Source organism: Buteo buteo, chromosome 27 (genome assembly GCF_964188355.1).
Source record: "Buteo buteo chromosome 27, bButBut1.hap1.1, whole genome shotgun sequence".
Taxonomy (NCBI): Eukaryota; Metazoa; Chordata; class Aves; order Accipitriformes; family Accipitridae; genus Buteo; species Buteo buteo.
Genome location: NC_134197.1, coordinates 6,158,740 through 6,173,794, shown reverse-complemented (window position 1 = coordinate 6,173,794; position 15,055 = coordinate 6,158,740). Strand labels below are relative to the sequence as shown.

The following is a 15,055-nucleotide window of genomic DNA, read 5'->3' as shown; positions in this document are numbered from 1 at the left end:
TTCTGATACAGTCAGGAGGCTCCTCTGGCTGAGGGGACTGAGAAGTCCCTGCCCTAGGCTGTCTTTGGAGAACAGCACACCCAGAAGGGCCCATTCGTGGCTGTGAAGGACTCAGCCACCGATCGCTGGTCCGGAGCTGTCAGGAGAAGGGATGGATTCACCCACCAGGTGTGAAGCCTGAGCCAGTCCCATAGATGTATGCGGCTGGAGATTTCCAGGTGAGACAAGGTAGTTTGGCTGGCATCAGGGTATAAAGCCCACCTTTGGATAGCTGATCTTTTGCCCTTTCCCAAAGATGAAGAAACCAAAACAGCACAAGGCATCGTAGGAAGATGCCAGCAAGTGGGAGGAGACAGTACATCCAGGGAGCTAATTTAGCTGGAAGGAAAGGGAAAGGTTGCAAGATGTTCCCCTATTAAGAAAGAAAAATAAATATGCAAGAGCAAGGAGCCAGAGATCAAAGTGCTTGTGGGGAAGTGATGCGGATGCATTTGATTTTAAGAAGCCAAAGCAGAGCTGGGACAGATTCTGGACCCAGAACGAAGGCTGTTTCAGCCCAGGATTGAGAGGGAAAAGTTAAGATGAGGCTTGCAGAGACCTGGAAACCACAGAGGTGAGTGAATTGTAAGCGGCACTGCATTTAATCTGAGCAGAATGCATGAAACTGGATAATGTAATTGGAAGGGTTATTTAAACTGAATATTCAGAGGGAAAAATAAAACATTGCAGGGAAAATAATAATACTTAGCACTTGTAATGTGCTTAGCATCTTCAAAAACTGGTCAGCCATTAACTGATTGCTCCTCTGCTAAGTCCAAAGGCTAATAAAAAGGGATGGTTCATTTAGTTATTTCACAGCTGAGCTTCTCAATAAGGCATGAGGAAGAGATCGCTACTTTCCAACATGCTGGTAAATAAACAGTTGTAAGTAGGAAAACACAACAACATCTCAGCACTCGGTCACAGCTTCTTGCTCGGCAACTTTCCTCACCTCGAGCTTGTCCAGACTGGACCCGTGACAGGTTGCTCGTGTGGAGATCTGGCTGGGGAGCATGTCACAGATGGGTCCAGGTCTCCAACAGTTCCAAATTTTGGTGTCCTCTGCCCGGGAACTGCCCTTGTGCCAGTGTCTACATGAGCGTGGATGGGGCATCCGCAGGGCAGGAGCGTGGGCACTTGTCCGTGGGTGCATGGGGTGGGTGATTTGGGCTCAAAGAGACTCCAGCTGCACAGCCCTATTGCCCTGGCAAGCGCGGAGGCTGGAGGGAACAAGCAGCCTTTTGAACAGCAATAAAGATGGAGGTATTTTATGTTTGTTTTACTTAAAAAGTAAACAGTTCCTTTTGTGTTTGATGAGCAAGCGATTTCGTAAACACTGCAGAGAAAACATGTTGCACCTCAGTGATTTCCAGCCTGTTTTCTTGGCAGCGGCAGCAGAGGAGCAGATAAGCGCCCGAGCGGCTGCCCCACACATGCTCCCCAGTTGTCTGGAGTTGGCCGAGGACCTGGGGGCTGCTCCTGGTCAGGCCCGAAGGGAAACAGCCGGGAAGAGGAAACTCATCAGGATGGAGCCATTCAGCCTGACGCATGTCCAGCCCCAACACGGGTGAGCCACGAACCCATCAAACACCGGGTACTGCCAGAGGCTTCGCGTTGTGTCCCAGGTGCAAAGTCGCTCGCTCAAAACCAGCAGCCGCTGTGGCTGGTTCGTGCTGCCCGAATCAGCCTCACCCTGCCAGCCCTGCCCGTCACACAGCCCTGGGGCTGAAAACCCCTTTTTTCCTATTGCTGCTGGTGGGATCCAATGCAGAATTCATTTATGTCTAACCTGAAACAACCATCATGGGGTTATCGTGCTTTGCAAAGCGTCTGTCAGTGTGTTCTCTGCACATACCCCTCCCTGCTGCTATTTCTCCTATGCCACCCACTTCATGATGGTTTTTGGCCTTATCAGCTTAGATATCCACTAAAACACAGGCCTCATCACTTCAGAGAAAGGGAATCGCACAGATGTTCAGCTGCCCCATAAAGGTGCCCTATTTTTGGTGCAGTGATGCTCCAGACCCCGCTTTCCCGGTGCACGGGTCTCCCAGAGACCCTGCTCCAGGTGTCCCAGCCCCGTGCAGGAGGGATGTCTCCATGGGGCTACACAGCCAGGTCCCACCAGCCATCCCTGGACCATGCAAGGTCTCCAGCTCATGCATGAGCTGCCAGGGCAGCAGCCAGGAGAGGGCAATGGTTCACCCATGATCTGCCCAACCCCAGCAGCAGAGAAGAGATCCTAGAAGACGCTGGGGAGCTATTTCCCCACCTCACTGTTGGGTGATCCAAGAGGGATCCTGCTGCTTTATAGAAGAGATGCACAAGTATTCATCTCTGAAAGCATTTACTGGGCTAAAATACAACCGCCCCCCCACCAGAGCAGACCAGAGCCCAGGGCTGAACTCAGCTTTTCTGGGACATGTCCAGCAGCAGCAGTGCCATCATCAAAAGCCTTTGGTGGAGACGGGGGTTGAGGGTTCTTACATTCACCTGGCTTTTTGCCCCAGGCACTGCCTCCTGCTCTCTCAGCCGTGTTTGTGGGCTTTGTGTTTTCTTTCTCTTTCTTCAGGTTTTCTTCTTCTTAAGTGAAATGTTCCCCATCTCTGCTGCTAGCACTGTGGAGCCTGTGCTGGGAGGATGAGTCAGGTGAGAGCAGGAGGAGGTGAGTAGGGACTCCTTAAACCAGCATTACCACTAAGCACCTCTCCCCCGAGGCAGATTTTGCTTGAGTGAGGCGTACGGGTCGGGACCTCGATGATTCACAGTGCAGGATGTGTCCTCCTCATCGTCTGGGGGACCTGGGGAAGATGCTGAGGGCAGAGACAGCAGCAGCCCTGCCGGGTCGGTAACACGTGTTTCTGATCGGAGGAAATTTGGGATGCGGTGTGCTAAGGATGCCATGCTAACTTCTGCTAAACGCTCACGTACAGCCGGGTAGCAGATATACGGACTGTGCAAGACACTGCCGATTTTCCTCTGCCTGTTTTTGGCATAACGAAGCCCAATGGGTGTGTATAAACAAAGCAACCATCTCTCTCGCTGGACCTCATGCATCATTTATAGCCAGCTTTTCCATGGCACAAGAAACATTTACATATGCCAGCATTAATTCCGAATGCCACTTCAAAGCCATCTCTGTCTAATGAACCCCGTGCGCTGTGCACAGCAAATTCCACCCGAAAAATAATTAGCAACACACGCCACCAAAGCATTACAAGGGGAACGCAGCACACCACCTGCTGAAGCAAAATGAATGCCTGATTTATTTATTTTTTCCCCACTTTTTAGCAACATTCAGGCACTGACTCAAAGCTGTGCTCTGTTCTCGGCTTTGTAGGGCCCTGGGAAGTATCATGCTCCCGCTCTGCTTTCCAAGCTAGGGGTATGATTGATCTGGGGGGGGGGGAATTTACATGTTTTTCTTAGATCACAACTGGACAGAGCTGTGCAAGACCCTGCTGATTTCTCCATGCCGGGGGTGCCAGCTGGGATTTAGGGTGCAGGCAGCTCTATGTCCCTTCCCCTGAAGTTGCACGAGTCCCAGGCTTTTGGGATGCTGTCACCTCCTGAAGCAGAGCCTCAGACTGATGGCTGGGAGCAGGACAGGACACACCAAGTCTCACCCTGGTCTGATGTTCCCATGGAGCCTTTAACCCCTGATTAGCATCAGCCTCACTGAGAAAAAAAGAAATTGGAGATGAGATCAGGAGACGAAGGTTTTGGTGCCTCTACCAGCCATGGATGCTCCCACCCTGTGCCGGCCGCAGGCAGCCCCGCTGTGAACAGCTCACGGAACCGAGCTGGCTTTACCGAAATTATTTCTTAAACTGTGTTAGAGCTGCACAGCCCAGCTCATGCCGGGAGGAGCAGCATGTTTTGCTCGAGGCCTGATGTGGTGGCATTGCCATGGGAGACCCAGGTCACAGACCACCACGGTAGAGGGACAGAGGCCAAAGCCAGGAGATGGCTGTGGGCACAGGGGGACCGACCGCACCGGGGTAATGCTGGGATCCTGGATTCCCGCAGGTCCTGTGCTCCTTGAGTGGAAGGAGGATGCTCCGCAGGCCGCTGCTCTCAGCCCTGGGCTGCATGGCCCATGTGTGTCTCCAGTACCAAGCCATGGTATTCAAACTGTCAGTCTTTGCCTTGCTATGATGCAAGGGGTTAAACTGTTCTTCCTATGCAAATTAGGCTTAATTAATCCTTTTCATCAGTTGCAAATATACCTTCTGAACCCTATTAAAAACATGAATATGCAAATTCAGACCTTTTTTAATACTCATTTTCAAGGACTTGGAGTCAGGCTTGATTATTCGATTCCCGTTAACAGCCTGTAAAACCTGGTGCAAAATTTAATTTCCATTTTAAGTTACCGAAAAAAAATATGAATCTGTTGGTAATTAAGCTAATTACAGTGTTACACTAAAGAGGAGACAAACAAGGAGGACAAGATCATTCATTACATTTAACACCAGTTACAGGACCTGGGGACTGTGCAAGGCCAGATTTAACTGTGAAGCCAGGAAACAGCAGTGATGGAAACGGGGGGTGTGCGGGGAGGCTGTGGCTTTTGGGGGGCCTGTTGCCTTCCTCACCTTGGGAACTTCTCTGCTTCAGTCCCATGAACCATCCTCTTCCTCCTCCTAAGGAGAGAAGAGAGGAAGAGGAGAGGCAGCCAGGCTGGATGGGTGCTGCAGATGTTGTGGGAATCTCTGGACAGGGCATGAAGGTGCATGGGGTTGGGATTTCAGGGCAACCTGTAGAACCACTCTATCATCCGCCAGTGCGACTGGGGCTGAGCATCCCATGCAGGTGGGATTTCCATCCTCCCTGAGCACTTTCTCTGTATTAAAAATACACGTGTGGGGTGCAGAGGGGCGGTTAGCTAAACTGGAAGCACGTGGGAGGAGACGGGTCCTGCAGAGATGGGCCGCATGTCCTGCTTTCCCACAAGAGCTGTGATATTGTCCTCGCCAGCGAAGAGCAGTGACCTTCCAAAAGCTGACAACTCCCTTTGCAGAAGCAAAGCCATTGGGGAAGACCCATGACAAGACTCTGCACAGTCTTCTGACCTACAAACCACCACTCTACACCCATACCGGGGGTCAAACGGAGGTACAGGATGTGACCCCCTATAGCTCATGACCGTGGCCAGCATGCGTTGGGAGATGCCAACCAAACCAGCTCAGCCTACACCACTGAAACCAGTCAGTGCTGGTGGCTCGTGACTTGCCCATCAACCTTCCTGTGCCTCCTAGCCCTGCCTGCGTGTAATTAAACAAAAAGTGCTGCTATAGACTGTTAATTATGGTTTACCACCGCAGTGATCCCTTAAAATCAGTCATTAGCATGCCTAGGATCTATTCTCCACTTGGTGTTTTCTAATGAGTTAGCAAAGTTAACGAGTGATTTGTCAGAGCTATAATCCTCACCTCAGGGCTGGCAGCTCAGGAACGGCAGCACACCATGGTGGGCTCGTGCCGTCTCTGTACAGGGCGAGAAGTGCCATGACCTTGGTGGAAGCACACCGGTGATGCTCTGCCCACATGAGGATACTGGTGCACTGGGGAGAAGACTCCAGCATTAAAATGAAGTGCTAGTGTTATCTACAGACTTACCCAAAGACATCCATCATCGGCAGGATGGTTCCACGCAAGATTGGCGCTATCTGGGAGGCTTTTCTCGCTCCTCCTCATCTCAGTTGTGGCTGCCGGGATGAGCAGCTCAGTTCCCTGTGGGTTTGGTTCATTCCCTGCCATCGCCTCCTCTCCAGGGTTGCTCCTTCCCCTCCCAGGACTCACAGCGAGAGGAGCTGTCACTTCAGAGCATGCCACTCAAGGGCGGCTCTGCCTCGTAACAGCGGGATCGGAGCTGGAGCTGATCACGTACATCCCCAAGGGCTGGAGCGTGACTCCCAAAACAAGCTGCAGAAAGACACGTGCACGCGGAGGAGCTGGGAGAGCTGCAGCGGGGAGAAGGGGTGAAAGAGGGACAGCGCAAATTGGCATCACCCCATTATGTATAAGGCTGGTCTCCCTCACGCACTCCACGGTCAACGGGGAGTGGGAGGCACCTCCAAACTGAAGGATCTAAGTGAGGTTCATGCTTTTAATTTCTCTTTAGGGAGACCGCTTCTTGGTAGTGGTTATGGGGACAGCTTGGCAGATGAACCAGCCACCATCACCACCAAAGCGAAGTGCCTGCAATTGTACGGCACAGATGTTACCCAGAAGATGCTCACGGAGAGAGGAAAGGTTCATCTGCCAAACTTCAGAGCCTTTCACCTGCCTGGAGAACATTTCCCTCACATTGATACCAGAAGTTTCCGATCACCAGATAAAAGGAGTGCGATGACAGAGGTGATAAGGGAAAAGCTCTCACCCTTTAGCCAGGCTGTGTGCCTTGTACATCCTCCTGTACGTGCATCCTCCTGCCCTTCGACCTGTCTGGTGCACCTTGTCAACTGTATCGTATTTTGAGGGGAGTCAGGGATGCAGAACTACCTTCTCAGTCCGTACAGGCAATCAACTTGCTCCCCGAACCATGCGATATGACTGCCCTTATTATTTTAGCTTGCATAGCAGCGACTCTTGTTAATGGTCATAAAATTATCTAGTCCTTATTTAAATCCAACAACCGTCTGTGTTTCAATGACCTCCTGATGGTCTCTGGCTTTGTTCCAGGTTGAAGAGGCATCAGAGGGACCAGGGAGGAAAAAGAGGCAGTGGAAAGATTAAAGAAAAACAACCAAACCCACAACAAGCAACAGCCAACAAAGAGAATTCAAAGTAAAACGGGGAGTATTAAAGAGAGCTCAATCAGTCAGCTGGAGAGTTCAAAAAACACAACCTGTCATGAAGAGAAGGAAGCAGCATCAGGTAAAATTAGCAACACTAATAAACTCATCAGCACTAGAGCCTGGGCCAGGAAACAGCACAGGGAAGACGAAGGGGCTGGGAGATGCTTGATCCCGTGTTGGGGAAGCAGGAGAGAGAACTGACAACCTGAAGGACCGTGCTTTGGTGGAGGAACGTGGCTTGGGTGGAGACCAAAGACATGGGCTGCTCCCGAGCCCTCCAGCATCAAGGAGCTGCCTTTGTACTCCCTAACTTACCTGGCAGCATTTTCTTTAAAGTGTATTTTCCTTCTATTTTGTCCCTCCTATTTGCTTCGAGGGAAAACACGCACACAAGGAAGGCTGGAGACGTAGCCACCACGGGTGGAAGGAGCAGAAGCAGCTGCTGGGACAGCTGCCCAGGGCCAGGGTTTGCAACAGTCCCTTAGTTAAGGCTTTGGCCAGCGATTTCTACGTAGACTGTTTCTGAAGCAAAAATATCCTATTTCCTTTGGATGCCAGACTGCTCCCCTGTCTTTTCAAATAACATCTACAAGCCCGTGGAGTACCAAAAAATTTTATAATAATAATCCCCCCAAAGAGAAACAAGAAATGGAAAAACCTCAAGCAGCAGAGAACTGTTTTAATGTAACCAAGCTCCAACACAGATTCCCATCAATTTTGCAGCGAACCTGAGTCATGAAATTAAAAGTAGCATCAGCATATTTCCTATTAGCTAGGGTTCCTTTTTCAGAACAGATCACACATTCCTACCCTATTTTTCTAGACACTTGTGTCAATGCGATATCATCAGATGCCGTTCAGTCGCTCCTCTTAGCCTGAAAAAAGCTTTCCTGTTGGGAAGGATGGGATTTTAATATTTAAAAAAGACTTCGTGAAAAAGCTTTGCTGATTTTTTATTTATTTATTTATTTAATATCCCTCCACTGATCAGAGTGGGCTCATTTTGTACCTTTTAAATATCATGCAACTTTTAGCATCGCTGCTATTAAATCCGAATCTGCTGTCACAGCAGGCAGCGTGAATGTGATTTACACCAGCGCAGAAAGCCTTTTCTGTCCTCCCCAGCTACTACACTTGCCTCGTCAAGAACGTGCCATCGTTAGCTACGGTCACCTGCCATCTGACGCTGTCATCGTTCTCCCAATGTCTTCGAACAGCTAAAAGCTGTAAGAACAGAACCCAACCTGCCCTGGCTGCGTCATCTCCCACACCGAGCAGCATTGGCTGCTGGGGTCCGGCATTACCTTGGTGATGTCCTAGGAAGGCTTTTGCCTCTGTCCCCTGAGGGTTATTTTGACACGTCCGCCCGTCAGCCCAACTCACACCATTCTCGGCTGTCTCTCAGCCCACTGCTGGGGTCAGAAAATGAGAAGGGCGGCTGCTGGTCCCTGTTTCTTCGGCGCGTTGCAGCAAGCGGAGGGGAGCGATGGAGAAGCGACAGCAATGCTGGCGCCGCAGCTGTGGGATGCTGTGTCCGACCCCCATCCATCATGAGCCCCGGTGGGATGCTGCCATCCATCCGGGCTTTCTGTAGGGCTGTATTCGGGGTCAAATAACCTTCACTGCTGGCCGGTGTTGGGAGGCCATGACTGGGAAGCGCTAGTCCCATTTTACAGAGCCCACAGTGCAGAAGGGCCTCGCTGGCTTGTCCCAGGACAGGCAGAAAATCCAAAAGCCAGGGGTGGGATTGCTCCTGCCCCATCGCTCTCCATACCTCAATCCTCTCTGCATCCCCTCAAGCCGTTGAAGCTCTTGTCCCAACCCAGCAGCAATAGGAGGAGGTATTTGGGGATGCTCATCCCTCTCCATCACGGCTCTCCTGCCCACCTGGCACCCACGGCTGCCCATCAGCCACCCCCAATAACCAACCCCATCTGTGCCAGGAGAGGCAGAAGGGAAAAGGCACTTCACAAGGAGCTGTGGGGAGGGAAAGACCTCTCTGCCCTTAGGGAACTGGGAAAAACCCTGGGAGCTTGTGGGAGAGTGCAAGGCAACAGCCCCTGTACGACACTGCTGCACACCCCCGGGAGGGCTGTGATCCCTGTCGTGAGGCAGCGGCTGTTGCTCCACGCAGAGGGAAGGGGAGAGGAGGGGGTCTCCAGCCAGACCCCCGCTGTGGCCAGGGGCGTGAGGGAAAATCAGAGACTTTCCAGCCCCTGAGGTGGGGAGAGCCCCGGCCCAGGCTGCCACACAGCCTTTGCAGACAGCATCAGTTGACCAGCAGGAGAAGATGGCTTTTCTTTCTTCAGTTTAGGAACTGTGGCTTCCCTTTTCATCCAGTGCCCTGTTTCTGCCTCTCCATCACCCCCAGTTCCGCTCCTGCCCTTTGCTCCCTAGGTACCAACCTCCACTGCAGCTTCATGCTCTTCCCCGTTCTCCTTCCCTTCTTCCTATAGCGTTACATGGAGAAGATCCGTAACTAACGTCTACGAACCCCAAGCTTCTCATGGCTCATCTCAAAAGGGTTTCCCTAGTTCCTTCTCAGGCATCACGTACTTCCAGGACAACTCTGAGGCTCATGCAAACCACACGCAATGATGCCAAGAGCCAGGAGACACAAAGCAGGAGTAAAAGGCTCCAGGTTCAGAGACGCAACCTTAGAAGAGGCATGAACTTTGCAATACCTGCCTTAGCCAACAGCTCTGCTGCTTTCAAGGACCATATGGCAGTACTTGACAGCTCTTTGCCCCTGTTCGGTATTTATATATGCACGCAGATGAAAAGGGTTGATCAGCAGAGGAGCAGGGGCTCACAAGCAGTTTGAGTGAAGGGAAGCTTCAAGCAAGGCTGCAAACAAGACAGTGCGCTGACACACACAGTCCCCCAGCAGTGCATTAATAAATCATATTGTACAGTTTATAGCTGTAAACTATAAACCTAGCGAGTGTGCACAGAGACCCAGCGAGCATACACACACTTCTTAACGGTCTCACCTCTCCCCTCCAACCAACTGCAAATTTATTACCGATCTCCTAAGATTTTCTAAAAGGATTTTCCATGAACAGGGCTGGAGCTTTGCAAGTGATGAGCCGAAGCCAGATGGGACTTTGTGCCCCACCACCTGGGGTGGTTGAAACCTGCTGTACCATCACTGGTGACCGGGGTCTCTGTTTGCAGTGTCCTGGGGGGGCTGCACCCATGGAGGGAGGATGCGGGGGGCGGTGAACACAGTGGCAGGGCCCCGCGATGGGCTGCCAAGCCCTACGTAGCTCGGCATGGAAGGAGCAATCAGTGCGAAATTCAGTGTCGCAGTTACTCCTCGCAGCTCCGTCACGGCTGAGACGAGCAATATAATGATGGCAGCAGAGATAGGAGCTGCTGTGGTGGCAGGGTACAGCCATATGTTTGGGGCTTCATCCCGAATTCTGTGTTGGAGCTATAAACTGGGGAGTCTCAGGTCCTCTTCCCCATGCCCAACCACAAGCCCGTGTCCCACAGGTAGCCCAGGTGGCTTTGCAGTGGTCACACTTCCACATGAATGCTCCCAGGCCTCCATCAGTGAACCTTAGAGCAGCCAAACTTCCCAAAAGTCCCAGTTTCACATAGTGCCCAAGCCTGCTCGCTGCGTAACACCATGAGCAGGGCAAGGATGCTGCTGGCCAAAGCAGGACAGTCACCCCAGCAGCTTCCCAAGCCATGAGCAGGACCGGGTGCTGCACCACGCCAGCACATCTAGCCAAGCACCCATCCTCACGACACACCTCTCCCAGCCGTGCTGCCGCATTAAACTTTAGTTGAACAAATCAGTTTTACTGGGAGAACGGTAATTCATCTGTCTCTCCTCCCCACTGAAGACGTCTCAGAAGACTACTGTTTTCTACCCCAATTTATTATCCTTTCACTCTTGGGAGGCAACTTTCCAACGGGCAGAACGTGTTTTCCCTTGTCACTCTCCAGCATCGCTTCTCGCCTCACCCGTGTTTTGCTAAGATAGAGGGTTTATTGTAAACTTATTAATTACTTCATTTCTCCTGCAAGGAGCCAGGAGAAAAATTTTCAGAGGCAGCCAGGATCTGCTATTGTGTTGGCGGAGGAGCCGAATGCGGCTGACGTCATGATTCATTTTCCCCATGACTGAGGAAGGCGACTCTCAGTGCCACGTCGCGCATATGAATCAGGCAGCGTTCCCCTGGCACAGCATGTCAGGCAATTCATCTTCCACCAGGACTTCTTCAAGCAGAAGAGAAAACGCCAAACTTTTGCTATTGCACTTTCCTGCAAACCCTGCGGAGAGGAGGGCTGGGGAGATGGGGGCTGCAGCCTCCCCAAAGCACACACTTGTCCCTCCACCTCTGATCAGTTGGGTCTATAGCAGCTATTTTTCTGTGCCTGTAGACACATCGACAGGTCCCAGAGTGACTCCAGCATGCACGGCAATCCTGCAGCCATTGTGAGCATCTAAGCCAACTTTCTAGCCTGCTTACTGCTACCTTCTCTCCAAGCTTAGGAAGTACGTTCCTGCTCATATCAAGAGGAAATCAATATAGACAGAAGTTCATAACAAACTAATCTGTTTTACAGCATGAATGACACTTGCCTGGGAAAACTGAGATAATGATGTCCTCCCTTCTCAAAGCAGTACCAGCATCAGACCATTGATGGATGATTTGTTATCATGCTTTACATGTGGGAGAGCACAGGGGGAGCACAGTGTATATCCCAAATAAAGGAGTCGTGCATCCAGTTTGGGAAATGACACTTTATTCTTACGACAGAAGAGCTATATCCATTGTAACACAAAATGTCAGACTTAAGGAGGAGAGGAGGAGAGACACCCCCAGGAAGGTGAGGAGGTACCCACGGCCTGGTGGCAGGTACCAGGCTAAACCTAGCAGCAGTGAGCACACCACAAAGGGCTCCCTCCCACCTTCTGCAGTCCCGAGACAACCAAGAACCCAAAAGTCTCGGTGAGGAACAAAAAGCATGCTAGTGACATCTGAGCACACCACACAACATAGAGGTGTCAACACGGGTGTAGGGTCTTCAAATGGCCATTTATGCTCGTGCTTTTCTGCTGAGTGATGGCAGACTCAGGTAACTGGATATCTTGAAAATAATTTCAACCCTGTTGAGTGATAAGCCGTTTGCAAGAGCAGGAGGTATTCACAAAGAACCTGCTACTCATGACTGATCCTTCCCCAGGTCCCCGTCCTCAGGGACCAAGCCCTTGGCTCCCATTAGGAGAGGACAACCACAGGGGTAGGAAGCACCAGCCTCCCGCAAGGCTCATCTCTCTGCTGGGGCCCAGATTTGGGGGATCCTTTTGGGAAAAGCTGCGAATGGTGATGCTGTGGCTCCTCAAACCAGCAGTTCCCACCTTATTCCTAGAGAGATGCTGAGACAGTCTGGGCAGTGACGAACACATTTCCCAGTTCAAAGGCAGGAATTGGGTCTTGGCACAGGAGAGCCCTGGGATGGAGCTAGATTTGCCCTCCCACAGGAGGGAAATGATGCTTTTCAGAGGAGCTGGTACAGTTTGGGAATCAGCATGAAAGAAGGGGGAAGAAGCTGTTCCCTGCAAAACAGAAGCAACCCAATACCACAAATTAAGGGTGGGAGGGGAGAATTTGTCCTCGCTACCTCAAGTGTCCTGCCCAGAAGTGCTCCACACCTGGCTGGTGGCTGGCGGTGGGACACTACGCAATGGTCTGGCGGCTGAAGAGGTCGAGGGTGAGGGCGCTGAGGAAGGCCGGGATGCTGTCCTGACGAAGCAGGTGGAGTTCAATGAGCTCCCGGATGGTTCGTGAGAACTCCGTTTCCAGAAGCTGCATTTTTCCACCGGAGGAGCTGGAGGCCTGAGGGGAAAGAAGAACAAGCTCATTAATACAACAGGGGTTTAATTCACCTCCCGTGACGCAGGGAGAGCTAGTGGCATCGCCCTGAAGCCTCCTTTGGCACGGATCCGCCAGTAATCAAGGACACGTTATCTGCTGCAGCGCAGGTGTTCAGCACACGGTGTCATTGGGCTGTTACCGAGTCGTGCATTTCCAGCGTCCCCACACAGGACCCCTGCGTGAGCCTTCCCCAGTGACAAACGCGGCACTGGGGAGATGAGGGGTTTGACCACCCTGGAAAGAGGTTGCACAGGGGCCAGGCTGTGCCACCAGCACAGAACCAAGGTGCCCCCGTCGGGGTCACCGTCGCCATCACCACCCAGGTCTCGGGTGGCAGGAGCTACGTGCAAGGGCTTTCTCTCCATGAAAACACTTATCCCTGAAGTCATTCTGCTTCTGTAGGAGGAAGCAGACCTGTTCCTAATTAATGCAACTCCTTCCCAATGAGCTGCTGATCCACCCTGCATCTCTAAAGTGTTTCTGGATGTTTAAATCAGCCCGGCAGCGCATAGCCGAGAGCTCCAGAGGAATTATTCCAGAGATGCTCTCATGAAAATAAGGAAACTCAACATGTGGGAAGACATTACAAATCTCCTGTAACATATAAAACAAGCAAAAAAAAGCTAAATGCAAGAGAAATAAGGAATGCTTGAAGCCTCTCCTGCCCCTGGAGGCACGAAAGCAGCTTGTTTATTAATAAACAGCAAAAACATCACAGCGCAAATGCTAATTTTTTCCCCTGCCATTTTCCTCTTCAAAATGCTCCCATTCCTAATTGCTCTGCAGGTCTGCTTCCCGTCGGAGCCGAGGCGGGGCAGCGCGGGTGGTGCTGAGCAAAGCCAGCATCCCCCCGGGTGTGCAAGAGCAGGGCAGACCCCCACCCCAGTCAAAGGATGCCAAGATCCAGAGCAGAGGATTGCCACGTGAAGGGAAAAACGTGGCTGTACCTGCTAGGAGAGAAGGGAAGCGATAACTGCCGAGAGCCCTGGGGAACCTGCTTGTTTTTGATTTCATGTTCTCAGGAGCCTGGACGCATTTGATTATGAACTTTTCACGTATGTGTCACTTTGGATTGCGAAGAGCGCAAGGTACTGAGAATGTCCCCGTCAACCCTGAGCCAGGCAGGGAATCTAAACAAGGTTTCTGTGTGGAAAAGTAAATTAGCTTTTGTTTAAATCTCCTCCACTTTGGCTTGGTTGTTTTTCAGCAACTCCAAAGGATGTTCAGCGCTTTAATCCGCTGCTCACTGGAGCTACCCGACTTGCTTTCCGTGCATCCGATGTACCGCTGGGTCAGGTTATAGAGCCTAAGTGGGAAGAGGGCAGAGATGGCAGGTGAAGAAACCAGTTGGAAGCACAGGGAGGGACGTACATCCACGATCCATGTAAAGCCAGAGGCGCAGCGCGAGGCTGTAACATAGCTAGGAGCGAGTACAGGGGCTGGGTGCTGTGAAAGCAGCACAGGTTTTGTTTTGCAAATCCCCCTGGATTCAGCTGACGGGAAGCGCCGGTTTCAGAGGAAGGTCCGAGTATTATGAATGCATCGCTTGTGTCTCCAAAGTCAGCGCTGAATTGGATTCATCTAAAATGGGAATTCAAGCTCTGTATGAAACACACACTGCCTCCTTCGCAGATTTAAAACACTCTTTGGGCACAGAATTAATTTTCTAAGAATTTACAAGTAAATCCATTAATTGGTTTACTAGTTTAATTAATTAAAGCAAGTTCCTTAAGAAATTCAGCATCCTGTGCCAGACCATTTTCTTGTGTTTTATGATCTTGGAAACGGAGTAACGTAAATGTTTTAAATTTCCCCTCTACTTTGAGCTTACTGGTGTCCTGGGTAAAGGCTACATTTGAATAATTTCTTTTTTATGAGATTAATGGTAATTTCTCTCTACTATTCTTCATAACCATTTCCCCCTTCAGCAGAGGCAGAAGAATAATGTTCAGAGAAAGTTACGTGAATACATGCTTCCGAGAAGATTGTTATTTCCCATTGAGTTCAGTGGGATTGTGGTTTCTCTGGGTTGTTGGATGGTCAAGGGAGGCACTGTCCTCCCCCTGTGGCCTCCGTCTCCCCAGGAACTCAAAAAAAAGCAAAAACCCCCAAAAGCTTCCAAACCTCAGACATCTCAACCAGGTTTCTTATGATCTCTTCTGTAACAGGAACAAGGCAAAAAGGCATCCACTTAGAAAAAAAGCAATTCTTCTTCTGCCAGGAGATGTTTACATGCTAACTTTGAGGATGGATGCACTTGCAGTTCAGTTCATTCAATCTCACACTGCTTTTAAAAAAATTCAGAAATTTTTTTTTTTTC

General features: G+C 50.9%; 1 protein-coding gene across 3 annotated transcripts in view; it reads right to left on the bottom strand.

The window, feature by feature from the left end:
• Positions 1 to 11,586: 11,586 nt before the first annotated feature.
• MAD1L1 (mitotic arrest deficient 1 like 1) overlaps positions 11,587 to 15,055 on the bottom strand; it is a 375,955-nt gene continuing 372,486 nt past the window's right edge. For 2 of the 3 annotated variants that reach the window (XM_075058834.1, XM_075058835.1), the window contains exon 18: positions 11,587 to 12,696. In XM_075058834.1, coding sequence (XP_074914935.1) covers positions 12,538 to 12,696 — 159 coding nt within the window. In that variant the 3' untranslated portion in view covers positions 11,587 to 12,537. The remainder of the gene's footprint in view (positions 12,697 to 15,055) is intronic. The other variant, XM_075058837.1, reaches the window with a different exon arrangement.